The following is a 27,500-nucleotide window of genomic DNA, read 5'->3' as shown; positions in this document are numbered from 1 at the left end:
ATTTCTCTCTCTCACCCCTCAGCTTTCCGAGGGCAGAAGTTTCCCCCCCGTGAGGGTAGTTAAGACTCCTCTTTAACCCCCTGGGTGAGTTGCAGCCCGGCGGGGATCGACATAGACAGTCAGACCTCCTGTTATCTCCTAGTGGGGGGGCATTTCCCCACCGAGCACTTAGTCTCTCTCGGACCGGAGACCAACGAAGGCTAGCGGGGTCCTTGAGAAGGAGGGGGGGACCTCCGGGGACCCTGGGAGGACCGGTTCCTGACCGTGAGTACTAAAGAAAAATCATTGGTTGTAAAGATCCCCCCGGGCAGCGCTTAAAATATACAGGGTTAGGGTTAGGGGGGCAAGAGCCCGTTAGTGGGGGACGTCTGGGGTAAAAATCAGAAAAGGGCTCTTGCCTCGCCTCCGGTTTCCCTGATCCAGAAGAAGCAGCTTGAAGCCGAGCTGAAGAGGGTCCAGCAGTATGCAGTGGATGTGACCCTCGAGTCCTTCTCTCTCTGAAGTCCCCTCCTCAGAAGGTGGGGGGTTTGTGGACTATGAGGAGGGTCTGGTCTTGAGGAGGGTTCAGGAATTCTTACAGCGGGGGGGGGGGGGGGGGGGGGCGTGTGTAATGTTTCATCTGTCCCTCCTGGACGTGACGAATGAAACATACAGTTTAAGCCATATAATCTTCCAACAACTTTAATATTTTACTGTATATCATGGATGGTAACAGCTGTTATTATAGATAGATTGTTGCAGGGCTGTGCGTCTTTGTGAATGTCTGTTAACAACTAACTGCCGTCATCCTGAAGTGTGTATAAAGCGGTTATTGGAATATCATCAGCACTGTGGATGATTCTGACATTTCTATAGCTAGAACAGTAGGTTTTTCTATTTGTGCCATGTTTCTAGTGTGGAAAATGTTGTTTCACTAGGTGTTTACATGGGTTACACCACTGGACATAAAAATACCCCCCCCAGCCTGCCAGTCTCCATAGGATAACATGGGAAAACTCCACCCCCCCTACCTGGTGGGCTCAAATATATTTTAATCTTTCTAAAACTGCTTTTCTATTTTATAATGTTCCTGACTGTTTGTCATTAAAGTTTTAGTGTGTAACTTTTTATATTAATGAACGTCCGTTACATTCAAGCCATTGCTAAATGGGTTGATACAAAGACAATTAAAGGTCCATATTCTGCTCATTTTCAGGGTCATAACTGGATTTAGAGGGTATATCGGAATAGGTTTCCATGGTTTCATTTTATAAAAGTACTGTGTACTGCACATTGCTGCAGATCCGGTTTTCACCCTGTGTGTGTTTAAGTCTCTGTTTTAGCTCCAGAGTGAGACATCTCTCTAGTTTTATCTCCAGAGTGAAACATCTCTCTAGTTTTATCTCCAGAGTGAGACATCTCTCTAGTTTTATCTCCAGAGTGAGACATCTCATTCTATCCCATCTCTGTTGGGAGTTGCACATGCTCAGTAACTAGTACTGTGCAGCGCTACTAGCTAGAAGCTAACGCTGTTCATGCTCTCAAAGGCAGAACAATAGCAACAAAAGCTACAACACACATGAGTTGTAAAGGCCAATAGAGTAGTTAAACACTATTTTGATTATAGCTACGCTATAAGGTTTTATTATTAAGGTATCGGGCTTTTATTTTGACAACCAAAGAAACCGGAAGTATAGTGACGTAAACGACGGAAAAGACGAACGACGGAAAGGACGAAAGGAAAGTCTGAAAGGAAAGTCTGAAAGTGTTCGCGGTTAAAAACAGTAAAAGGTCACGGAAAAACAGTTAAAACTACAAGGTTTAGCTTCGGTCAATTGGGGAACAAGGTTTGTAAAGTTAATGAGAAATATATATGTGCTAGCCTACTTGAAATGTAACGTTACGTGTTTAATTTAGTAATGCTATCGTGTTGAAAGTAATTTAATGAGCTGTGTAACGTTCAAAATATGATGGTAATGCATGGTTTATTTGTGTTGTACACAGCTCTTACGTTGGTTGAGGACAAGGAAAGCATTAAAACTAATCAAACCATCAGTTCTGGCCTTCTCAATATTGACTGGATGCTACAGTAAGAGCTTGACCACCGCCACACGCTGTACAACGGGGCTACAAGATTCAACGGCAATACCCAATACGTCCAGCAGATGGCAGAAGTTGGTCAGAAAATAAAAAGGTTCAATGAAAAGTGCTCAAAATGGAGGAATCACAGGCTGCTTCAGTAAGTCAAATGGACATAAATGAACAGATCACAAATTTACAACAAGAAATTCAAGACTTAAAAGACTCACCTAAAGATGAAAGTGAGGATGGACAAAACATTAAAGATTCAATCACATGCAAAGAACAAATCTTAACAGAGCTTCAAGACAAAGCTCAAAGCATGTCAAAGTTGCCAAGACGTTCTGAAAGAGTCAAAGTACAAACGGAAAGAATGATAACATTCCAAAAGGAAGAAATTAGTAAAAAGGAAAAAAGACTAACAACTCTTTATGAACAATGGAAAACACAGGTACGCGAAACAAGAGAAAGGTTAAAGTTAGATATCACAGACAAGGAGATGTCAGAATTCGCAGACATAATAGAGCAAAAGAGAGATGATGTGTTGAAGTTATATTCAGAAATAAGAAACCAAATGGCACCATCATCTGACATAAGGAGGAAAGATTGATGCATGCGATGCAATAACTCATGACATTGTAAGGATAATTCTGGAAAGATTAAGTGGTGTTGAAGAGGATTTTGATGCAGAGCGCGAAACAACTCGTTTACGTGGACTTTTGGAGCACGACTACGCCCAGTCCATATATGACTCAACCGCAGCATCAAATCGCAGTCAACGGTCCTCAGCTTCACAGCTCACAGCAAAACGAGCCGACGCAGCAGCAGAGCTAGCTGCAAAAGAGGCTGAATATGAGATTGTACTAGAAGAACAAAGACAACAGGAAAGGATAAAAGCTCTAGAGGAGGAGCACAAGAAACAAATGGCAGCTCAAACATCAGAGTTGGAACGCTTGAAAGCACAGAAGGACGTGAAAGCAGCTCGAGCCAGGTTTGAAGCATACGACAGAGAGTTATCACAGGTGGATGTTGTACGGTCAATTGAAGGTGAACAGGTGAGCCCATACTTCACACCCAAACAGTCCACACCAGCTCCCTCTTTCATTCCTGTGCAAACAGCTTCCCCTAGTGTCACTCAACTAGCTCGAGCAGTGCAGGACAGCATTAAACTGAACAGACTTCCCACGCCAGAACCAACAGTGTTTAGTGGTGAACCAATAAGCTTTATTGAATGGAAATCCACGTTCATATCACTAATTGAACAAAGGGGCATCTCAGCGGCAGACAAGTTGTACTATTTGAAAAGATATGTAACGGGTCCAGCTCGAAAATGCCTTGAAGGGACTTTCTTTAGAAACGATGAAGAGGCTTACAAGGACGCTTGGGACAAACTAAATCAAAGGTACGGCCAGCCATTCGTGATTCAAAAGGCATTTAGAGAAAGGCTATCAAACTGGCCTAAAGTGCAGTCCAGAGATGCTGATGGACTAAGGGCATTTGCAGATTTCATAAATGCATGCATGCTTGCAATGCCTCATGTAAAAGGTCTACAAATACTCAATGACAGCGAAGAAAACCAGAAACTGTTGCACAAACTACCAGACTGGATAAACGCAAGATGGAACAGGCAGGTAACAAAAACTTTAATGGAGGGCGGTGAGTTTCCAAGTTTTACTGCTTTTGCCTCCTTCCTCTCAGTAGAAGCTGAAGTTGCCTGCAACCCAGTCACCTCCATTTATGCACTTCGCGGCACTGAAACAAACAGCGACAGAAGGAACACAAAGGAAATCAAAAGAAACAAGGCAAGTGTATTTAACACAAACACAACTGAACAAAGTGATAAAAGGACAATAACAAGAACACTTAACGGCTCTCCATGCACAATGTGCCAAGGCACTCATCAACTTCACGAGTGCCCCTACCTCTTGAAAATGTCTCTAGAAGACAGAAGGAAACATGTGAAAGACAATAGACTTTGTTATGGCTGTCTAAAACAAGGACACAGTGCTAAGGACTGCAAACGCCGTCTTACTTGTGAGACTTGCACAAAGCGTCACCCGACATGTCTTCACGATGAAAATTACAGGAACGGTCTGCAAAGAGAAACACGTGTGAGCACAAACATCGCATCTCAAGGTAACTCACCTGAAACAGCAACAGCCATGTCACTTAATGTTGCCAGATCTGTCAGTTAGTCAGTCAGCACCTCAATGATAGTTCCAGTGTGGCTGTCAACTATCACTAACCCACTCAAGGAAAAACTGGTCTATGCGTTATTAGACACACAGAGCGACACTGTATTCATTGATCAGGATGTCACCCATGAGCTGCAGGCAGATGTTTGTCCAGTAAAGCTGAAACTAACTACCATGATGGGGAGAAATGCAGTTGTAAGCAGTGGAAAGGTATCTGATCTCTTAGTGAGAGGTTATAACTCAGCTACAGTCATAAAGCTCCCTACTGCTTACACCAAGGATTACATACCTGCTAAAAGAGAACACATACCTACTTGTGAAACAGCCAAACAGTGGAGTCACTTGCTACCGATCGTAGACGAGGTCCCTCCACTCCTCAGTTGTGAAGTAAGTCTCCTCATAGGTTATACTTGTCCTAGAGCTCTCGCACCCAAACAAGTAATCTTAGGCAAAGAAAATGAGCCTTATGCCATTCACACTGATTTGGGATGGAGCATAGTTGGCAACTCGACACTATGCAACGAAACCGATTCGGCGAGCAGTCTCTGTCACCGAATCACTGTTAAAGAAATCCCTCCCTCCACTCCAGCAGATGCAATACGTGCTTTGGAGAGAGATTTCAAAGAGACGGACGGGAATGAGAAGACTGTGTCGCAAGAGGACTTAGTATTCCTTCAGAAACTTGAGCATGGCATAACACAAACTGAAAATGGACATCTTGAAATGCCATTACCATTTAAAGAAAGACCACAAATGCCAGATAACAGACAACTCGCTGAAACCAGACTAAACCAGCTCAAACGCAAATTCCTGAAAGATGAAAAATACAAAAAGGAATACATGAAATACATGAGCGACATCATCAAAAGAGGTGATGCTGAAAAGATTGATGATAATGGACCGCCCGGAGAGACATGGTACATACCGCACCACGGCATCTATCATCCAAAGAAACCTGAGAGGTTGCGCGTGGTCTTCGACTGCTCTGCAAAACACAAGGGCACCTGTCTTAATGAGCATTTACTGAACGGTCCTGACATGATCAACAACCTGACTGGTGTGCTTGTGCGCTTCAGAAAGCACCAAGTAGCTCTCATGTGCGACATTGAAAAAATGTTCCACCAGTTCCAAGTCAAAGAAAATGATCGAAACTACTTGCGCTTCGTATGGTGGAAGGACGGAGATATGAACAGCCAACCACAAGCGTACAGGATGACAGTACACCTCTTTGGCGCTGTTTCATCACCCGGCTGTGCGAACTATGGACTCAAACATTTAGCCAAAGAGAACAGTTCTTCATATCCAGTGGGCTCACAGTTCGTAGCAAGAGACTTCTATGTAGACGACGGAGTCACCAGCGCAGAGACAGTAAAGGATGCTGTACGACTAGCGAAGGAAGCATGCGAGTTATGTGCAAAGGGTGGACTAAGGTTACACAAATTCGTGTCCAACAACTCTGAAGTTTTAAAAAGCATTCCAGCTTCAGAGCATGCAACAGATACCAGGACAAAGGACTTGACGTTTAATGAAACACAGACAGAAAGAGCACTTGGCATTTATTGGAATGTGGAGAAGGATTGCTTTACATTCAACATCACACTAAAGGACCAGCCACCAACCAGGCGCGGCATCTTGTCCACAGTCGCAGCAATATACGACCCCCTTGGCTTCATCGCTCCCTATGTGCTCAAGGGAAAGGGGATTCTCCAAGAAATGTGTCGTCAAGGAACAGACTGGGACGACCCGCTACCTGAGCATCTTAAGCCACGGTGGGAGTGCTGGAAAGGAGATCTACACAATCTAAAAAACGTGCAAATCAGCAGATGTTATGTTCCTGCAGATTTTGGAGAAGTGGTAAAAAGAGAAATACACCACTTTTCAGATGCAAGCACCACAGGATATGGACAGTGTTCTTATCTCAGACTCATAAACAAAGGGGAAGATGTCCACTGCACCTTCCTCATGGGCAAAGCACGCGTCTCTCCAACAAAGGTCAACACAATCCCAAGGTTAGAGCTTACCGCAGCCGCAGTATCAGTCGCTGTAAGTAACACGCTAAGAGAGGAACTGCTCTATGACAATGTTGAGGAGTTCTTCTGGACAGACTCAAAGGTCACTCTAGGATACATAAACAACGATGTGAGACGGTTTCACACGTTTGTTGCTAACAGAGTGCAGAAGATCCGCAACAGTACCTCACCGCAACAATGGTTTTATGTGCCTACCAGCGAAAACCCAGCAGATATGGCATCCAGGGGCACATCTGTAAATGAACTTCTTTCATCTAATTGGTTCAGAGGCCCTCACTTCCTGTGGGAAAAGAAATTGCAGCTTCCAACAAAAGAGACCATTGTACTTACAGTAGGAGACCCAGAGGTGAGAAAGGTACAGACACTAAACACAGAAACGGTTGAACATACAAGCCTTAGTGACCGGCTCACAAAGTTCTCATCCTGGTCCCGTGCAGTCAGTGCAGTCGCACGTCTCAGACGATACCTGCTCAAAGACAAATCCAAGACACTCACAACTGTAACTGAAAGACAAAACACAGAAATGGTGATAATCAAAGACTTACAAAGACAAGCATATCAAAACAAAATAGAGACATTGAACAAAGGCAAACAACTTCCAAAGAACAACAAAATGTACAACTTGGATGTTCTCTTGGACAAGGACAACGTGCTTAAGGTGGGAGGAAGGCTCCATCACTCATCTCTTCCCAGCTCATTTAAACATCCAACAATCATTCCCAGAGAACATCACGTCACAAAACTGATAATTGCCCACTGCCACGAAAGGGTTAATCATCAGGGAAAGGGCTTCACAATGAATGAGATACGATCCAATGGCTATTGGATCCCAAAGTTGAGTCAAACGGTTGCATCCTACATTCGCCAGTGTGTGTTTTGTCGGAAACAAAGGAGACCTGTGGAAGGACAAAAAATGAGAGACTTACCCACAGAAAGAATTGAACACTCTCCGCCTTTCACATACTGTGGTATGGACGTTTTTGGACCATTCCTGACCAAACAAGCCAGGAAAGAATATAAAAGGTATGGCCTCCTTTTCACATGCCTTTATTCACGTGCAATTCATGTTGAAATGTTAGAGGACCTATCAACGGACACTTTTATAAATGGACTCAGATGCTTTATCGCTCTAAGAGGCTCTGTCAGACAAATAAAATGTGATCAGGGTACTAACTTTGTTGGTGCCAGAAACGAACTGAGTGCAGCACAAGGTGAAGTTGACACTGACAAACTGACAACCTTCCTTGCGGAAAAACAATGTGATTTTGTCTTAAACACACCTCATGCTAGTCACGCAGGTGGAGTATGGGAACGTCAGATACGGACTGTGAGAAACGTTCTTAATGCAACATTGGCTCTCACACCAGGTCGACTCACAGACTCTTCCCTCAGAACCTTCTTGTATGAAGCAGCTGCTATAGTAAACAGCCGCCCCCTTACAACAGACAGTCTCAACGATCCAAATAGTTTGGAGCCGCTAACTCCAAATCATCTTGTCACAATGAAAACCTCGACTCCTCTGCCTCCCCCAGGACAGTTCGTTAAGGTGGATTTATATGCACAAAAACGATGGCGTCAAGTGCAGTACTTGCTCGAACAATTTTGGAGCAGATGGAAAGTGGAGTACTTGCAGAACATAATGGTCAGACAAAGATGGCACAAGCCTAAAAGAAACATGCAAATAGGCGACATAGTAATGGACAAGGATGAAATGCAACCACGATCACAGTGGAAACTTGGACGAATCTTGGACACTGTAAAGGATACAGATGGACTTGTCAGAAAAGTCAAAATAGGCTTTGCAGACAGAAATCTTACCAAAAGGGGTCAACGTGTGAACAAAATGTCTGTAGTAGAACGCCCAGTACATAAGTTAGTTCTGCTACTAAAAGATTGTGAAAAGTAAATTTACAATGCTTTTTAGTGTATTGAAATGTTGAAGTTACAGTTGTAACATGTTTACAAAGTTATTTTTGTATTCTGGTTAAGTAACTTGAAGAAATTATTTGTGTTTTTTATGTGTGTAACAGTAAATAATTTGGTGGGAGTGTAAAGGCCAATAGAGTAGTTAAACACTATTTTGATTATAGCTACGCTATAAGGTTTTATTATTAAGGTATCGGGCTTTTATTTTGACAACCAAAGAAACCGGAAGTATAGTGACGTAAATGAACCGGGAAAACGACGGAAAGGACGAACGACGGAAAGGACGAAAGGAAAGTCTGAAAGGAAAGTCTGAAAGTGTTCGCGGTTAAAAACAGTAAAAGGTCACGGAAAAACAGTTAAAACTACAAGGTTTAGCTTCGGTCAATTGGGGAACAAGGTTTGTAAAGTTAATGAGAAATATATATGTGCTAGCCTACTTGAAATGTAACGTTACGTGTTTAATTTAGTAATGCTATCGTGTTGAAAGTAATTTAATGAGCTGTGTAACGTTCAAAATATGATGGTAATGCATGGTTTATTTGTGTTGTACACAGCTCTTACGTTGGTTGAGGACAAGGAAAGCATTAAAACTAATCAAACCATCAGTTCTGGCCTTCTCAATATTGACTGGATGCTACATGAGTTCACCCTAATCTACATAAGAAACTGTAGAGGACTACTTCCACGTCCCTCGTCTGCAGGTAGTCCTCGCTAAGTTGGAAGTGTGTCCTCGTTTAGAAGAAGTCTCCCGGATAATTCTGCCTTGTTCTGACCGAAGTTGGAGAAACAGCTGACGTGGTATTAGCTAAAGTGGTTAGCACACACCAGATGTTTGGGCCGAGGGCGTAGACGGCCCTGCTGATTCTGAACAGCTCACCTGGAGACTGAAGGCAGAGGACATTCAGAAACCGGATCTCACTCAAAACACCATGGAGGGTGTTTTTTCCCCAAGTCTCTATACGTGTGGAAGCACCAGAGACACAAAATAACACCCCAAATGCCAGAAATTGTATGTGATTTTTTCAGAATATGGGCACTTTAAGACTCTCAGATCTACAAAACTCTCTCTGTTTCTCAGCACGGTGTCAACCGGCGACATTACGAGCTGAATTGTTGTCATTACTTAGAATTCCTCATGGGGAAACTACGCACTATATCTTTAAGTCTCATTTGGTAAATTATGACACTTTTAATGCTAAGTTAACATTGTTGGACATGTTTTTTTTTACATATTCTCATTAGTGTACCCTGTCATACATATTGAACATGTTTTTCTTTTAATTCCCCCTGTGTGTAGATATGGCTGCTGCAAACTATCTGCAGTCTGAAGATCAGTTTCTGTGCTCCATCTGTCTGGATGTCTTCACTGATCCTGTCTCCACACCATGTGGTCACAACTTCTGCAAAAACTGCATCACTGAACACTGGAATACTAATGACCAGTACCTGTGTCTGCTGTGTAAGGAGCGTTTTACCAGAAGACCTGATATGAGGATCAACACTTTCATCTCTGAGATGGTCGCTCAGTTCAGACAGTCAGCTCAACAGAAAGCCAGCAGCAGCAGCTCAGAGCAACAAGTGTCCAAACCAGGAGAAGTTCCCTGTGACGTCTGCACTGGAACCAAACTGAAGGCCCTGAAGTCCTGCCTGGTGTGTCTGGTCTCCTACTGTGAGACTCATCTGGAGCCTCATCTGACCACGTCAGGTCTGAAAAGACATCAGCTGATCGACCCTGTGGAGAACCTGGAAGGCAGGATGTGTACGGAGCACGATAAACCTCTGGAGCTGTTCTGTAAGACCGACCAGACATGTGTCTGCATGCTCTGTCCTTATTCAGATCACAGTAGGCATAATGTTGTTCCTCTGAAAGAAGAATATGAAGGAAAGAAGGCAGAGCTGGGGAAGACAGAGGCTAAAATTCAGCAGATGGTCCAGAAGAGACGACTGAAGATTCAGGAGATCAAACACTCAGTCGACCTCAGTGATGAAGCTGCAGACAGAGAGATAGCAGAAGGTGTTCAGGTCTTCACTTCTCTGATGGAGTCTGTTGAGAGAGGCCTGAATGAGCTCATCAACACCATCAAAGAGAAGCAGAAAACAACAGAAAAACAGGCCGAAGCTTTCATCACAGAGCTGGAACAGGAAATCTCTGAGCTGATGAAGAGAAGCACTGAGGTGGAGCAGCTCTCACGCTCTGAAGACCACCTCCATCTTCTCCAGAGGGTCCAGTCCCTAAACATCCAACAACCTCCACCCACCAAGGACTGGACAGAGGTCAGCGTCCGTCCATCATCATATGAGGGGACTGTGGTGAAAGCTGTGGCTCAGCTGGAGGAGAAGCTCAGTAAAGAGATGAAGAAGCTGCTCGCTGAGTCTGAGCTGAAGAGGGTCCAGCAGTATGCAGTGGATGTGACTCTTGATCCTGATACAGCACATCCTAATCTCATCCTGTCTGATGATGGGAAACAAGTTATTGATAGTGATGTATGGAAGAATCTCCCAGACAACCCAGAGAGATTTGATTATTGTGTTTGTGTTTTAGGAAAACAGAGTTTCTCTTCAGGCAGATTTTACTTTGAGGTTCAAGTTAAAGGAAAGACTGAATGGGCTTTAGGAGTGGTCAGAGAGTCAAGCAACAGGAAGGGAGACACCGCAGCGAGTCCTCAGTATGGTTACTGGACGATATGGTTGAGAAATGGAAATGAGTACAAAGCTCTTGCCGGCCCTCCAGTCCTTCTCTCTCTGAAGTCTCCTCCTCAGAAGGTGGGGGTGTTTGTGGACTATGAGGAGGGTCTGGTCTCCTTTCATGACGTAGATGCTGCAGCTCTTACCTACTCCTTTACTGGCTGCTCCTTCACTGAGAAACTCTTCCCATTCTTCAGTCCCTGTCCTAATGATGGTGGTAAAAACTCTGCCCCTCTGATCATCTCTCCTGTCAGAGTAAACTAATCACTGATCTCATTTCAAGTATTGGTTCATTTTCAATCAAGGGAACAAATGTACATATTCATATATTTTACATCTTATTTTCTACAGAATCTGTTTCCTGTGGTAACTGATTTACACTTTATTCCATTTATTATCAAACTTCATCTTGACATATTTGGTGTCTTTAGAAACTGATTTCTTCTGGAAGTTATAATAAATGTCTGTGGGTTTAACAGAGGTTTAAATAGATATCGTCTACATAACGTGTGTCATGATGCATCAAATTAATGTGTTGATTATGTCATCAGATCCACATTTATTAGTATTTGATGAGCAGCCCCAGAAAACATATAGCTGAATATTTGATTGTGTCATGAAGCTTCATTTAAGAGTGAGGCCTATTCCATCCCATCAGTTCTTTTAAATCAAGGCTGAAGACCTTTCTATTTGATGCTGCCTTTCTTTAAATGACTAATCATTTCTTTAAATTTCTTATGCTGCACTGTAAATTTTATTCTTGTGTTTTATGTTTCTCTTTGTTTTTAACTGTCTATTCATGTGTTTTACCGGTTTTTAATGCTTGTGATTTTTAACTGTTTTTACTTGTGTTTTATCTGTTTAACTGATTTTGTGTAAAGCACTTTGAATTGCCTTGTTGCTGAAATGTGCTCTACAAATAAAGCTGCCTTGCCTTGCCTTGCCATAATGTCTCCAGAACACAGTATGTGTCCTTGTTATACCGGGTAGAAAAAGTTAATGGATGGTTCTATCTTGTGTGAAAAGTCTTTTGGATAATTACTGGTCACTTTGGCCATTTTTTATTGGTTTCATGAATTCTGTAAGATGGTTTATGAGTCAAAGAAATGTGTAAATATGTGATAGTAGAATAAAAAGTGTAAAATAAAGCAGGTGTTGAACACAAGGCCTGAGGAAGCAGTGAGAACAGAAAAGCTGGTTTACACACAAGTTGGATTTCAGTCGAGGATGATCTTTATTGTTGAGAATAAAGTTGAACTTTCAGTATTAGTGCCAGACATAAAACAATAAATCAGAGATAGAAGTTGTTTTTTTTTTGCATTTTGAGAATAAAGTTGAAAGAAATCAAAGTCTAATCTCCTTTTGTTTTAATTCGTTTTAAATGAGCTCCTTTGATTCTCGACTTTTGAAAAGCACATTGTGTCGAATAATAAAAGTTGTTAAATTGTCACTTTCATGTTTTCTAACATTATTAGCTGATTATAATTGTGTGGTGGGCCGACATCAGAATTGCAGTTTAGAATAAATTTTGATTGTATTTACAACATTATATGAGTTGAAAAATATTGAAAATTTTACTCCCTAATTATAAGTTGAGGGATATCAATAATTATAAGATAACATCAAATTAATTTAAGGCAACTGTAAATGTAATTTTAATTTTATGTATACTTGAAACTTTTAAAAACATCACCAAAATATGTTTGTGTAATCTGTTACAAAATAATGTTTGAGTTCTGTGAACTTATTAGGATTTACAGTGAATTTTGAGAGTATTCTAAATATCAGGAATAATGTTGAAATATGGAGAATAAAGTCAAAAATTCTCATTTTGACTTAATTTTCTAAAAGCTGAAACCAATCTGAAGATCTTCCTCCTCTGATGTTCTCTTATGTCTGGTACTATGTGGAACGTTGGTGGAACCACCCTAAATCTGATGGTCTTTAAAAACTTAAGTAGAGATAATGTGATTAATAATTGTCACAACACAAAGTATGAGTTTCCTATTTTCATTTATTAATCAGACACCAATAGTTCAGGTTACGCCACTTTGTATTCATTGAGTAATTTTAATTCTCAACACTTTTCAGCAGTGGTAAACATTTTACGGTAACGCCCACCAGGTGGCCGCTGAGCAGCGCTGCTGTTCTTTACTGAACCTGTTGCAGACGGAGAAACAGCAGGAAATAATCTCAGGACAGGAAGGGACAGGAGGGACAGAAGGGACAGAAGGGACAGGAAGGGACAGGAGGGACAAAAAGGGACAGAAGGGACAGGAGGGACAAAAAGGGACAGAAGGGACAGGAAGGGACAGGAAGGGACACGAGGGACAGGAAGGACAGGAGGGACAGGAGGGACAGTCTTAATGGCTGCTGCACTAGCTAGTTCTGGAGGAAGCGTGGGTCTTGTGTTCAGTGTCAGTGTATTTGCTAAACTGTTTATGATGTTTATGCATATTATTAGTAGAGACATATGTGGCCGATGTTAAATTACATATGCTGTGCTGACTTTAGAGCTGAGCTCATAGTATGTCTGTATATTGCTGTAGTCTGATCTAAACATAAAGAACATGGGAGAGAGAGCGTGGTGGACAGCGGGAGAGAGAGGGTGGTGGACAGCGGGAGAGAGAGGGTGGTGGACAGAGGGAGAGAGAGCGTGGTGGACAGAGGGAGAGAGAGCGTGGTGGACAGAGGGAGAGAGAGGGTGGTGGACAGAGGGAGAGAGAGGGTGGTGGACAGAGGGAGAGAGAGGGTGGTGGACAGAGGGAGAGAGAGAGAGAGCATGGTGGACAGAGGGAGAGAGAGCGTGGTGGACAGAGGGAGAGAGAGCGTGGTGGACAGAGGGAGAGAGAGAGTGGTGGACAGAGGGAGAGAGAGAGTGGTGGACAGAGGGAGAGAGAGCGTGGTGGACAGAGGGAGAGAGAGAGTGGTGGACAGCGGGAGAGAGAGCGTGGTGGACAGAGAGAGAGAGAGCGTGGTGGACAGAGAGAGAGAGAGAGTGGTGGACAGAGGGAGAGAGAGCGTGGTGGACAGCGGGAGAGAGAGCGTGGTGGACAGAGAGAGAGAGAGCGTGGTGGACATAGGGAGAGAGAGAGTGAGCGTGGTGGACAGCGGGAGAGAGACCGTGGTGGACAGAGAGAGAGTGAGCGTGGTGGACAGCGGGAGAGAGACCGTGGTGGACAGAGAGAGAGTGAGCGTGGTGGACAGAGGGAGAGAGAGAGTGAGCGTGGTGGACAGCGGGAGAGAGACCGTGGTGGACAGAGGGAGAGAGAGCGTGGTGGACAGAGGGAGAGAGAGCGTGGTGGACAGCGGGGAGAGAGAGGTGGTGGACAGAGGAGAGAGAGGGTGGTGGACAGAGGGAGAGAGAGCGTGGTGGACAGAGGGAGAGAGAGCGTGGTGGACAGAGGGAGAGAGAGTGTGGTGGACAGAGGGAAAGAGAGCGAGGTGGACAGAGGGAGAGAGAGCGTGGTGGACAGCGGGAGAGAGACCGTGGTGGACAGTGGGAGAGAGACCTTGGTGGACAGCGGGAGAGAGAGCGTGGTGGACAGAGGGAGAGAGAGCGAGGTGGACAGCGGGAGAGAGAGCGAGGTGGACAGCGGGAGAGAGAGCGAGGTGGACAGAGGGAGAGAGACCGTGGTGGACAGCGGGAGAGAGAGCGAGGTGGACAGAGGGAGAGAGAGCGTGGTGGACAGAGGGAGAGAGAGCGTGGTGGACAGAGGGAGAGAGAGTGTGGTGGACAGAGGGAGAGAGAGCGAGGTGGACAGAGGGAGAGAGAGCATGGTGGACAGCGGGAGAGAGCGTGGTGGACAGCGGGAGAGAGCGTGGTGGACAGAGGGAGAGAGAGCGAGGTGGACAGAGGGAGAGAGAGCGTGGTGGACAGAGAGAGAGAGAGCGTGGTGGACAGAGGGAGAGAGAGTGAGGTGGCCAGCGGGAGAGAGACCGTGGTGGACAGAGGGAGAGAGAGCGAGGTGGACAGAGGGAGAGAGAGCGTAGTGGACAGAGGGAGAGAGAGCGTGGTGGACAGCGGGAGAGAGCGTGGTGGACAGCGGGAGAGAGAGCGAGGTGGACAGAGGAGAGAGAGCGTGGTGGACAGCGGGAGAGAGAGCGTGGTGGACAGCGGGAGAGAGAGAGTGGTGGACAGCGGGAGAGAGAGCGTGGTGGACAGAGGGAGAGAGAGCGAGGTGGACAGAGGGAGAGAGAGCGTGGTGGACAGCGGGAGAGAGAGCGTGGTGGACAGCGGAGAGAGAGAGTGGTGGACAGCGGAAGAGAGAGAGCGTGGTGGACAGAGGGAGAGAGAGCGTGGTGGACAGCGGGAGAGAGAGCGTGGTGGACAGCGGGAGAGAGAGAGTGGTGGACAGCGGAAGAGAGAGAGTGTGGTGGACAGCGGGAGAGAGAGTGGTGGACAGCGGGAGAGAGAGCGTGGTGGACAGAGGAGAGAGAGCGAGGTGGACAGAGGGAGAGAGAGCGTGGTGGACAGCGGGAGAGAGAGCGTGGTGGACAGCGGGAGAGAGAGAGTGGTGGACAGCGGAAGAGAGAGAGCGTGGTGGACAGAGGGAGAGAGAGCGTGGTGGACAGCGGGAGAGAGAGCGTGGTGGACAGCGGGAGAGAGAGAGTGGTGGACAGCGGAAGAGAGAGAGCGTGGTGGACAGCGGGAGAGAGAGCGTGGTGGACAGAGGGAGAGAGAGAGCGTGGTGGACAGCGGGAGAGAGAGAGCGTGGTGGACAGCGGGAGAGAGAGCGTGGTGGACAGCGGGAGAGAGAGCGTGGTGGACAGCGGAAGAGAGAGAGCGTGGTGGACAGCGGGAGAGAGAGCGTGGTGGACAGAGGGAGGGAGAGAGAGAGCGTGGTGGACAGCGGGAGAGAGAGCGTGGTGGACAGCGGGAGAGAGCGTGGTGGACAGCGGGAGAGAGAGAGCGTGGTGGACAGCGGGCTGGACTCTGAACTTCAGGCCTGAGTGTCCCATCGATGAGGTCTCTCCTCCTCTGGAGTTGGAGGATCGGGTCTGGGTTGTGTGAGACGTCCTCTACGGGACAGCCTCGCTGTGTTGTGTGTGTGTGAAACTGCGTCTGCATCTAGGGACACCAGACCGGATCAGGACAGCACGTTGACATCTTGGACAGAGACACCAGCAGCCCACAGCAGTTATCAGGACCTGGTTTTTATTAAACTACTTAACTGGGATCGTAGAGTGGAATCGTTATTTTTAACAGAAGTAGAACAAGAATGGTTATAAAGCTTTTTCTATTTCACAGTAAAATGTAAAATAAATGAAATAAAATCCTCAACTCCTAAAAGGCATTCCTAGAGTAGAAATCCAGTTTATCAAATATATCTTCACCACCAGAATACAGCTCCTACATCAACACTGGACATCTTCATTTAACATCACATTTTACACATAGAAGTAAACATCGCATTCAATAACAGTTACCAGCATATTTATATATTCATATCCAGAATTCATAACTTTCACCCTGCAGCGATGTGAAGGTGACGCCAGCAGACGGCGCTGGTCCCATTCATGCAGGAATTTAACAGAACCTGTTTCCAACCCGGTACATGTGGACCACTACACTGAAGGGACTACTGCTGCAGCAACACTTAAACATGGAGTTTATGTTGTTATTACACGACATGTTGGCTTAGTAGATGGGAGTGTTACAGTCATGGTTGGACATTAGAAATAATATTTTTTTTAAATAAAAGAGTTCCAGTGCGGTTGTGTTTTCATTTCTCTGCGTGAAGTCAATAATCATCTCCAGCCAAAGACTAATTAGTTACTGAGTGTCAGTGCATCTGATATCTATCTTCTCTTTATCCCTGAACCAGGACATCGCTGAAAGGATTTAAGTAGTGATCCACTAAAAGCTGCGGTAAAGTCGGGCAGTTTCCAGCCGATTCCTGAACAGGAAGGGACTTTAACACTGTGGTGCGATTCCGATTTAATAAAATATAATCAGACCCACATATCAGCTGGAACAGTCTCTAGTTTTAATTGTAGCTCTCAAAGTGCTCTACATGAGATCTGATGCTGATTTTAATTAACAACAGACTGGAGATGATCAGTGATCTGAACGGATTTAGTCTCTCTGACTTCTAAACGTCTCTATCAGCCATGTACAGAATATGACTTTAAATCAGCCAAATAGTTAAAATCCCTCCAATTCGTTGTCATGACAGCGCAGGCACGTGCACACCAGACACTGGGAAGGGACTTTTAGGAACGCGCTTTCCAATTCAAAAACTGGAGAAAGAGCCCGAGTCTGAGCAGTCTGAGCCCCCCCCCCCACACCATCAGTTAAAAAGAGAAGGTGGGTACAAGGAAGACTGGGAAGACTCTTTTGTTTAAACTGTTCCTGTTGAGCAACCACAATTCCTGTTAGTCCTATAATTTTATATTATAATGTATTTAAAGTGAATAAATTGTAATGAAAAATGAAATTAAATAGCTAAAGTAAATCGTAAGTGGAAGTGCATCTGTCAATTATATTATAATTGTATGAGATTTCAAAATATTAATCTTTATTTAGAAAAAAATACACATTGGTTGGCCTATTCATGAGCTTACATCAGCAGTTACACATGTTCAGGGGCATAGGGCGTTATTAATATACCATGTAAGGTGCTAGAAATGGGTAAACCAGTATTAGTGAGTCTGCCCGTGGGGGGGCACCGCTTCGCCAGGCATTGTCCCACATTGTCCCTCAGAAACATACCACTTGTCCCCCCTTGGGCTTATTAGCAGGTGGTCACCCTAGAGGAGTGTGATTGGTTAGGGTTGCAGAAAGAATACTATGGTAAGCCAATCAGAGCGGAGTAAGCCAGGATAGGGCGGGACATGCCGTCACCGTCTGTTGGAAACTTAAACACACCCTCTTCTCATGCTGGACGGGTTGTTGTTGTTGCTATGGAGATATAAATCGTCCGTACAGAGTTTTGCTCGCTTTGGACTCACAATAGGAACACAACTGTAACGTTTCTGCTGTCCTGCGTCTGATTGTGTACCTGAACGCACCGCAGAGTCTCCGGTGGTGAGTACCGTTCCAGCTGGTCATATTTACCCGTTCAACAGCAGGGTGGACACTGAACTTCAGCAAGTCGCACTCTTCCTTTCAGCTCTAATAACATATTCATCACGTTCCCACGTCTTAGGCTAGCTACTGGAAAGTTTAGAGAGCTAAGCTACAGCTTATTCTACATTACATGAAGCTAACGTTAGCCCACAAATACATGGAGCTAGCTAAGCTATAGCAACACGGAGCTAGCTAAGCTACAACAACACGGAGCTAGCTAAGCTACATCAACACGGAGCTAGCTAAGCTACAGCAACACGGAGCTAGCTAAGCTACAACAACACAGAGCTAGCTAAGCTATAGCAACACGGAGCTAGCTAAGCTACAGCAACACGGAGCTAGCTAAGCTACAGCAACACGGAGCTAGCTAAGCTACAGCAACACGGAGCTAGCTAAGCTACAACAACACAGAGCTAGCTAAGCTACAGCAACACAGAGCTAGCTAAGCTACATCAACACAGAGCTAGCTAAGCTACATCAACACAGAGCTAGCTAAGCTACAACAACACGGAGCTAGCTAAGCTACAGCTACACGGAGCTAGCTAAGCTACATCAACACGGAGCTAGCTAAGCTACATCAACACAGAGCTAGCTAAGCTACAACAACACGGAGCTAGCTAAGCTACAGCAACACGGAGCTAGCTAAGCTACAGCAACACGGAGCTAGCTAAGCTACATCAACACGGAGCTAGCTAAGCTACAGCAACACAGAGCTAGCTGAGGTCCATCCAGGACGGGGGTTTCCTGGCATTGATCCTCTGTCTTATTCTCTCAAGGAGAGAGGGACATCTACCAAAAGCCCTTTTAACATTTAGTTTGCAGGTATTTTTATTTTGTTTGTCTTCTCACACTAATGTAGCTACCAACACAGAATTACATTACAGACTAGTGTAGTGCGAAGAATGTCAGATGTTTATGCCACTACATTACTGACCCTCTAAGAAGGACTATACCACTACATTACTGACCCTCTAAGAAGGACTATACCACTACATTACTGACCCTCTAAGAAGGAATATACCACTACATTACTGACCCTCTAAGAAGGAATATACCACTACATTACTGACCCTCTAAGAAGGAATATACCACTACACTACTGCCCCTCTAAGAAGGAATATACCACTACACTACTGCCCCTCTAAGAAGGAATATACCACTACCTTACTGACCCTCTAAGAAGTTGCAGTACATATCTATATTATATGATATGTACTACTGCATAATCTCTGGGCGTGACTGCTGACTGGAGTGTGGAGAGGTAATATTTTAGTAACGGCCCGTCCTCGGTGTCCGGTACCGCTGCTCCACAGACGTCTCAGACTCTTGTTTGAATGTCCTCCACTTCTTCAGGAACGGCATGAAGACGGAGGTCATGGCTCCGGCTGTAGTTGTTGACCTCGTTGATTTCCAGCTCTACGTCAGTAACGTTTTTCTGAAGTTGCTCGCAGGTTTCTTTAAGACCCCGTTCTGTCGTCCCAGGTCCAGAACGTCTTTACGGCAGAAGTCCAGAGACCTTTTAAGACCGTCCATTTGAGCTGTGTTGTAGTGGACATCGGTTGGTCTGCTCTTTCTCTTTTATTCTTCTCAATGACAGCTGTAATAATTGTGTTCTGCAGCTCAGAGAGCGACGGTTCTGTCGGTTTGGCGGGGACGTGTTTTCTCCGTGACCTCTTGTCTTCTCAGGGTGGTGTTTCACAGGTGTAGCAGGAGAGGAACTGCAGTCTTCACCATGTCCCGCTTCACAAGCATACGAGTGAATTTCGCTTATGTTCCGTTTGTCTTTATTAATTACAACCTCCATATCTTCCAGTCGCAGGAGTTCATCTTTCTCCAAGTTGTCCATCGCTAGCATGTGCTAACGTTAGCTTTAGCTCACAGCTAGAAACCGATAGCTCCACCTGTCGTAGTTTCAGATCGCTGCTTCTTCAAATACAAATATGAACTTCTTTAGGCAACGTAATGTAGTTACATTAATAATGTGTGCAGTAATTCCCACATTATTATTCGCTAGGACGACTTCTCATGTCGCCATCCTGAGTCGACCTCCTAATATAATATTACACAGAGATACCTGACACTCTGAAGTCCTATGGACTGGTCCCCTCATCAGTCCTCGCGTTCTCTCCATTCAAACAGAAGATCTGAATCTAGTAGAACATGGTCAGCTAGAATTCACTCACACCTCCCATTAGTTCTTCTAACCCTTGTATCATTATCTCTGCATGTTTCCCCCTTGGGTCTACCAAAGGAGTCCTCAGCAGACGGCAAGCTGGAGACCGTAGCAGTAAAGGAGGAGGAGGAGGAGGAGGAGCAGCCTGCAGCAGCAGTGAAGGAGGAGGAGGAGGAGGAGCAGCCTGCAGCAGTGAAGGAGGAGCAGGAGGAGGACAAGGAGCAGACTGCAGCAGTGAAGGAGGAGGAGGAGGAGGAGCAACCTGCAACAGTGAAGGAGGTGCAGGAGGAGGACAAGGAGCAGACTGCAGCAGTGAAGGAGGAGGAGGAGGAGGAGCAGCCTGCAGCGGTAGTGGCAGTGAAGGAGGAAGAGGAGGAGCAACCTGCAACAGTGAAGGAGGAGGACAAGGAGCAGACTGCAGCAGCAGTGAAGATGGAGAAGGAGGAGTATGTGGTGGAGAAGGTTTGGACCGCAGAGTGGTGAAGGGAAGAGTAAGTTTCTGCTGAAATGGAAAGGGTTCTCAGAGTAAGTATGAGTCTATAATATTAATACTTGGTGTTCTTGGTCCTGATATAAATAATATATTTACATATTGCAAATAAATGTCAGCATTGTATCACGCCCTCAAAGTTGAAGGTTTGGTATTTTAGACTCTAAGTTGCATACCCACAAATAACCTTAGAAATAGAAAGAAGGACTAATAGGAATGATGAATTAGAGTGAGAATGGATTGTCTAAAACAAAGTGTGAGGAGATGTTCTTCTGTCTGCACTCACCTTCCAGTGAGGAGAACACATGGGAGCCGCAAGACCACCTGGACCTGGACCTTATCACCGAGTACATGCAGAAACACGAGGAGGAGGAGGAGGGAGGAGGAGGAGGAGGAGGAGGGCAAGAGGAAAGGTGTCAGGGAGGCCTCGGGAGACTCAGAGGAGCGAGGGAGCAAGAGGAAGGAAGGAGGAGGTGAGTGAAGGAAAGAGGTTACTCCAGACTGAAGACTCCCAGAAATCTAATCTCAATATTAATGAAAGCACAAAGAGGGTTTCACAAATGTCTTTAGGATTTATATATCATACCGTAATTCCTCAAAGAAGAACGGTAGTCATTAAACTCCGCCCTCTGATAGTGGCCGGGGGGGCAACACGGGCAAATAAAGGGGGGGGAAATCAGAGTGGATAATCTCCTCAGGGCCTTTCATATGAGGTGCATTCAAGTTATCGTAATGTACATTTCTACCAATTTAATTAACAGATTCAATATATTCATGCCAAGTTTTAATCAAGAAATGCGTGGATATGCAAAACCTACTTTTCTAAACTCGTCCTGGGTTTACTGACCGATCTGCCTGAAACTCGGCATATAGCATCTGAGGTTGCTGTTACAAAACGTTACTAAATAATTTCTTTGCGTAAATTGTAAAATATGATTTTTTGTAAATAGAGACCCAGACAACCCTTTGGCATATCTCGTTAAAATGAAATCCTATCACGTGAATCCTGAGATTCTTTTTTTTCATCCCACTCTGAGACTCTGGACCAAATCTGTACAAAGGTACATATTTTTCAAAGTCTGCTTTATTGTCAATTTCTTCACATGTCAAGACATACAAAGAGATCGAAATTACGTTCTCTCTATCCCACGGTGGAGACGAGACATATTTTAACAATTAGGTCACAGACAAACAAACATAACATTCAAGTAAACAATATAAAAATAAGAAGGCACATACAATGAAGTAAATAAGAGCAGCAAAATTTGAGTTTAGGATGTGCAATTGTGCATACAGTAGACAGTCAATATAATAGTGCAAAAGTCAGGCCAATAAATGGCTGAGGTAGTTGGGTTAGGCAAGGCAGGCAAGTGGCATAATGGTGCAAGTTATGTAAGAGCAGCAGAAGTGTGCTCAGAAGTGTTTTCAGGACAACAACAACAAGTTGCAAAGTGTGCATGTGTACAAGTGGAGTGGTGCTGGTCAGCTTTTGTGGGGTCCAAAGGTCCAGGATGTTATGTGTAGCTGAGGGTGGAGGGGGGAGAGAGGGGAGAGAGTTCAGCATCCTAACAGCGGGTGTATGAAGCTGTTGGTGAGTCTGGTAGGGGGGAGCGCAGGCTCTGGACCTCTTCCCAGAGGGCAATGGATCTAACAAATTGTGAGTGGGGTGACTTGCATCATCACAATTGTGGTGGCCTTGCGGGTGAGGTGGGAGGTGTAAATGTCCTTCAGGGAGGGGAGTGTGAAGCACCAATAACCCTTCCAGCTGTGTTCACTATGCGCTGCAGGGCTTTCTGTTGTATTTAGAGACAGCAAACAGCTGGAGAGGATGCTCTCAGTGGAGCCTCGGTAGAACGTGGTCATGATGGCGGTGGGGCACTTACTCGCCTGAGTTTCCGCAGGAAGTACAGGCGGCGCTGAGCTCTCTCACCAGTGATGCAGTGTTGGTGGTCCAGGAGAGGTCTTCACTGATGTGCACCCCCAGGAGTTTGGTGCTGGTCACTCTCCACCACAGCACCGTCGATGGTCAGTGGCAGGTGTTGGATGTGACCTCTCCGGAAGTCAACAACATCTCCTTAGTCTTGCTGACGTTCAGCAGGAGGTTGTTGTCCCTGCACCACATGTATGTTTTTTTACACACGTGTGTGTGTATATATATACACACACGTGTGTGTGTGTGTGTGTGTGTGTGTGTGTGTGTGTGTCACACTCACCTAAAGGATTATAAGGAACACCTGTCAATTTCTCATTAATGCAATTATCTATCAACCAATCACATGGAAGTTGCTTCAATGCATTTAAGGGTTTGGTCCTGGTCCAGACCATCTCCTGACCTGGTCCAGACCATCTCCTGACCTGGTCCAGACCATCTCCTGACCTGGTCCAGACCATCTCCTTAACTCCAAACTGAATGTCAGAATGGGACAGAAAGGGGATTTAAGACATTTGGGAGCGTGGCCTGGTTGTTGGTGCCAGACAGGCCGGTCTGAGTAGTTCACCATCTGCTCAGTTACTGGGATTTAACACCCACCATCTCTAGGGTTTACAGAGAATGGTGTGAAAAGGGAAAAAACATCCAGCATGCAGCAGTCCTGGGGGGGGCGGGGATTGCCTGGTTGATGCTAGACGTCAGAGGAGAATGGGCCGACTGATTCAAGCTGATAGAAGTGCAACTTTGACTGAAATAACCACTCGTTACAACCGAGGTGCAGCAAGGCCACAACAGCACAACCTTGAGGAGGGGGGGCTACAACAGCAGAAGACCCCCCCGGGTACCCTCATCTCCACTACAAATAGGAACAAGAGGCCACAATTAGAAAGAACTCACCAAAATTGGACAGTTAATTTTTTCTATTTTTTTATTGCCACTCTCATTCTAACCCCAACCGGCCCGTCAGACACGCCTACCAAGAGCCTGGGTCTGACCGAGGTTTCTGCCTAAAAGAAGTTTTTCCTCGCCACTGTCGCACTGTTGCTGCTCTGGAGGAAACTACTAGAACTGTTGGGTCCTGTAAATTCGGAGTGTGGTCTATCTGTAAGTGTCTTGAGATAATTCTTGTATGAATGATACTATAAATAAAATGAATGAAATTGAATTGAAATAAAGACTGGAAAAATGTTTCCTTGTCTGATGAGTTGGTTTCTGTTGAGACCTTCAGATGGTGGAGTCAGAATGAGAAATGGATCCATCAGGCCTGTTACCACTGTGCAGGTTGCTGGTGGTGGTGTTGTAATGTGGGGGGAGGTTTTTTGGTACGCTTAGTGCCATTGGGCGGGTTTAAGTGGCCCGGCTACCTGAGCCTGGTTCCGACCATGTCCATCCCTTATGGCCCCATGTCCCGTCCTCTGATGGCTCCTTCCAGCAGGATAATGCCCATGTCACAAAGCTCAATCATTCAAATCGGTTCTGAACAGGATAATGAGTTCACTTTGAGTGTTTAGCGATCATGAGAAAGTGGCTGTAACTACAGGTGTACTTTGTCGGATCTGCTTAAAACTTTTCAGGATTCATCAGAGTCCGCTCCTGACGGACATCTACATGCGAAATTCGCTCAAAGACATAGCGCCCCCAAGTGGCAACAGGAAGTAGGCCTAGAAGACAAGGTGCTTACTTATCCTAGAGATTCACACATCAACTTCAAATTCAGTCTGAGTCATCTCAAGATGTTGAAGATGAAAAGTTATAAAAGATTTTTTTCGTTAAACGGTGTAGGCGTGGCATGGCGGCCATTTGAGTGTTTAGCAATGAAGATGAAAGTGGCTGTAATACAGTGTACGTTGTCGTATCTGCTTGAAATTTCCCACAAACACCAAGAGTCCAGTCCTGAGGACACCTACAGGCCAATATGGACTTTTGGAGATAGCGCCACCATCTGGCAACAGTAAATATGCCTTATAGGACAAACATCATCCGATTTACATGAAACTTAGAACGTGTGGTCTACATGTGATACGAGGCGGCCCCTATATTATGACCACGTCCAGTCACTCAGGCCACGCCCCTGTCATAACATTTGAAACCGTCTAACGTAGATACTTATGTGAGGTGTCATTGAACTCAGCAGAGACTTCCTTTTTTATGGTGTGTTTGACCCGCCCCACTATGATGCGGCCACGCCCCTTTCACAGATAATGACCTGTATGCGTATAGTCGGTGGAGGTATCATGAACTCAGCAGAGACTTCCTTTTTGTTAGTGATGGTTGAGCCACCCCCCTATGATGCGGCCACGCCCCCTTAACAGATAATGACTTGTATGATGTATGGACTGTGTGAGGGGTTATTGAACTCAGCAGGGAGTTCCCTTTCTATGGCGACCATTTTCAGCGTGTGAATGACGCGCCAATGCGTGTCGCAAGGAGAGGCGTCGCCGGTATCCCCGACTCTCACAGGGTAGCGAGGGCCCTCCATCGCTGCTTGCAGCTTTGATTTTCTTTGGTTCTCAAATGATATTTTTTGTAAATAGAGACCCAGACAAACCTTTTACATATCTCATCCAAATTAAATCCTTTCAATGTGAATCCAGAGATTCTTTTTTTCATCCCACAATGAGACTCTGGACCAATCTGTACAAAGGTTCATATACATGTGTGGTATATATATATATATATTATATATTATAGATATATATATATATATTATATATATATATATATATATGAACTGCCAATATGATCTTTACCATGTTGGAAGTGTTTGATCTAGTCATCAATCCTGGATGACTCAGAGCCTTTACATACATCAAAGCTATTTTTTAAACCTCCATGATCACGACATATGCGCCGGTGTTGTCGGTGGCATCAGTGATCCTCAGCAGTTTTATGTCAGAGCACAGCAGAAAGCTCTGCTGAGCTTCAGAAATGCTTGAGGAAATGTGAGCTTGTGTGGACAATACCACATTACTTGCTCAATAAAAGAGGTACACCTCTGAAAAGCTGTTTGATTCAGAAACCAGACACGCTACTGAGAAGTAGTTAAACTAGTATCATTACTGCTCAATACTGCTGGAGATACAAGTTTGATTTAGCAACAACAAGCTAAAACAAAAGGTCAAAGGTCAACTCATTGAATCAATGGTGCCCCTCATTGCTAATGTCTATCAGGGACAATGGTTCTAAATTACTTTACTGCAGTAGACCTAGTCCAGCAACATAAAGACAACACAATAACCCCTACAGATACAAGTGCAATGTAAAAATCTGATAATTAAGAAAGGTAATGCATCAGACAGACTATGTTCCACAGACATGCTCTAAATGTGGACATAGTTTCTAGTTAAGATAGATCTCTACAGCGGCACCTCACTAACTCATCTCTCTGTGTTTCTGTCTAGAAACGGAGAGAAACAGTGACAGCGGACAATCACCGCTGTCCCCACTGTGACAGAACCTTCACATCAAGATATTTTAAGATTCATCGATAGTTTACAATATAGAGAAGCCTTACAGATGTGATCAATGTGGGGCAGCTTTCACACAACAGAGCACCCTAAAAGCCATCAACGCATTCACACTGGAGAGAAGCCGTACAGCTGTGAACAAGTGGGAAAACGTTTCTTACTGTGGTAGCCTTAAAACTCACCAGCGCATCACACTGGAGAGAAGCCGTACAGCTGTGAACAATGTGGGAAAGCGTTTTCTTTGAGGAGTAACCTTAAAAAACACCAACTTATTCACACTGGAGAGAAGCGTACAGCTTGAACAATGTGGGGAAACGTTTTCTCAGAGTGATAACCTTAAAATCTCACCAGCGCATTCACACTGGAGAGAAACCTTACTGGTGTGAACACGTGGGGAAAACCTTTTCTCGGTAGTGATCACTTTAAAAAACACCAGCGCATTCACACTGCCTCGTTGTGAACATGTTCCAGAGCCAAGCTGTTGTCCTCCTCCTCATGCCCTGAAGCTGTGTTGTATATTCTGATCTTCTCTCCACATGAAGGCTGACCAGCAGAAACTCTCTTGAACAGCTGTATGTGTCATGCTACGACTACATATTACGCTCCCTCCCTTTGAAGGGTCGTCCTGTCATTCATGTAAATAGTTTTAACCCTTGCTTTGAACCGTAGTGGACTCAGTTCTGAGACGCAGGCAGCACAGTTGCTTTTCACGACTGTAAGACCCAGGCGGACCCAGCAGAGCATGCTGGGAAACGCCGGCCTTCAGCTGATCTAACAGTGATTAGTTCTGAATCGACTTAACATTATGACGTTTTTTTAAACTTTTATTAATTTGAATTGGAGGGATTTTAACTGCTATTAGTTTATTTGAAGGCGTATTCTGTCCAGAACACATGTTGTGAGGCTGATAGTGACGTTAGAAGTCAGAGAGACTAAATCTGTTCAGATTACAGATCATCTCCAGTCTGTTGTTCTAAAATCAGCAACAGATCACAGTAGAGCTTTTGAGAGCTACTCTGTCTAAAAAAACAACTAGAGACGTGGACCAGCTGATATATGGGTCTGAGAAAATTATATCAAATCGGACCACAGTGTCCTGTCACTTCTGTCCAGCCTGAAGGCTGCGGAAACATCTGGAAACTGTCCGACTTGGGAGCGGATTCCGTCCCCGTCCCCGGCTCTCGTCCCTTTACAGGCGAGGAGCAGCTCGTCTCCAACGAGCCTCATGTGAGCTGTCCCGCTCTGTCCTCTACAACTCGCAGGGACAGATGTGCAGACAGTGACTATTGAGTCTTGTAACTGCGAGGTTTTTCCAACTAAATAACACAAATGAGTATAACCTTTATAGTAACCAATAGAAATAATTAGGTACTTTTCAGACAATTATGGAAACTGGTTAAGTAGACGTAAAGAATTTGATGTATTTGTGGTTGTAACAATTATAATGTAATCAAACTAAAATATGATTATAACC

The 27,500-nt window shown here is 45.0% G+C and overlaps 1 protein-coding gene and 1 pseudogene across 2 annotated transcripts in view; both read left to right on the top strand.

Annotated features, from left to right (window-relative positions):
• LOC116676148 (E3 ubiquitin-protein ligase TRIM21-like) overlaps window positions 1-11,203 on the top strand; it is a 24,794-nt gene extending 13,591 nt beyond the window's left edge. Inside the window, exons 2-3 of one of the 2 annotated variants that reach the window (XM_032507462.1) lie at window positions 4,579-4,588; window positions 9,507-11,203. In XM_032507462.1, the coding sequence (XP_032363353.1) occupies window positions 9,509-11,158 (1,650 nt within the window). In that variant the 5' untranslated portion in view covers window positions 4,579-4,588; window positions 9,507-9,508 and the 3' untranslated portion in view covers window positions 11,159-11,203. The remainder of the gene's footprint in view (window positions 1-4,578; window positions 4,589-9,506) is intronic. The other variant, XM_032507463.1, reaches the window with a different exon arrangement.
• The window catches only part of LOC116676150 (zinc finger protein 345-like), a 50,348-nt pseudogene extending 23,095 nt beyond the window's left edge, over window positions 1-27,253 (top strand).
• The last annotated feature ends 247 nt before the right edge of the window (window positions 27,254-27,500 follow it).

The sequence above is a fragment of the Etheostoma spectabile genome, unplaced genomic scaffold (assembly GCF_008692095.1).
Source record: "Etheostoma spectabile isolate EspeVRDwgs_2016 unplaced genomic scaffold, UIUC_Espe_1.0 scaffold00002736, whole genome shotgun sequence".
Taxonomy (NCBI): domain Eukaryota; kingdom Metazoa; phylum Chordata; class Actinopteri; order Perciformes; family Percidae; genus Etheostoma; species Etheostoma spectabile.
The sequence above is the reverse complement of the archived record's forward strand: the minus strand, read 5'-3'. Positions and strand labels throughout refer to the sequence as shown.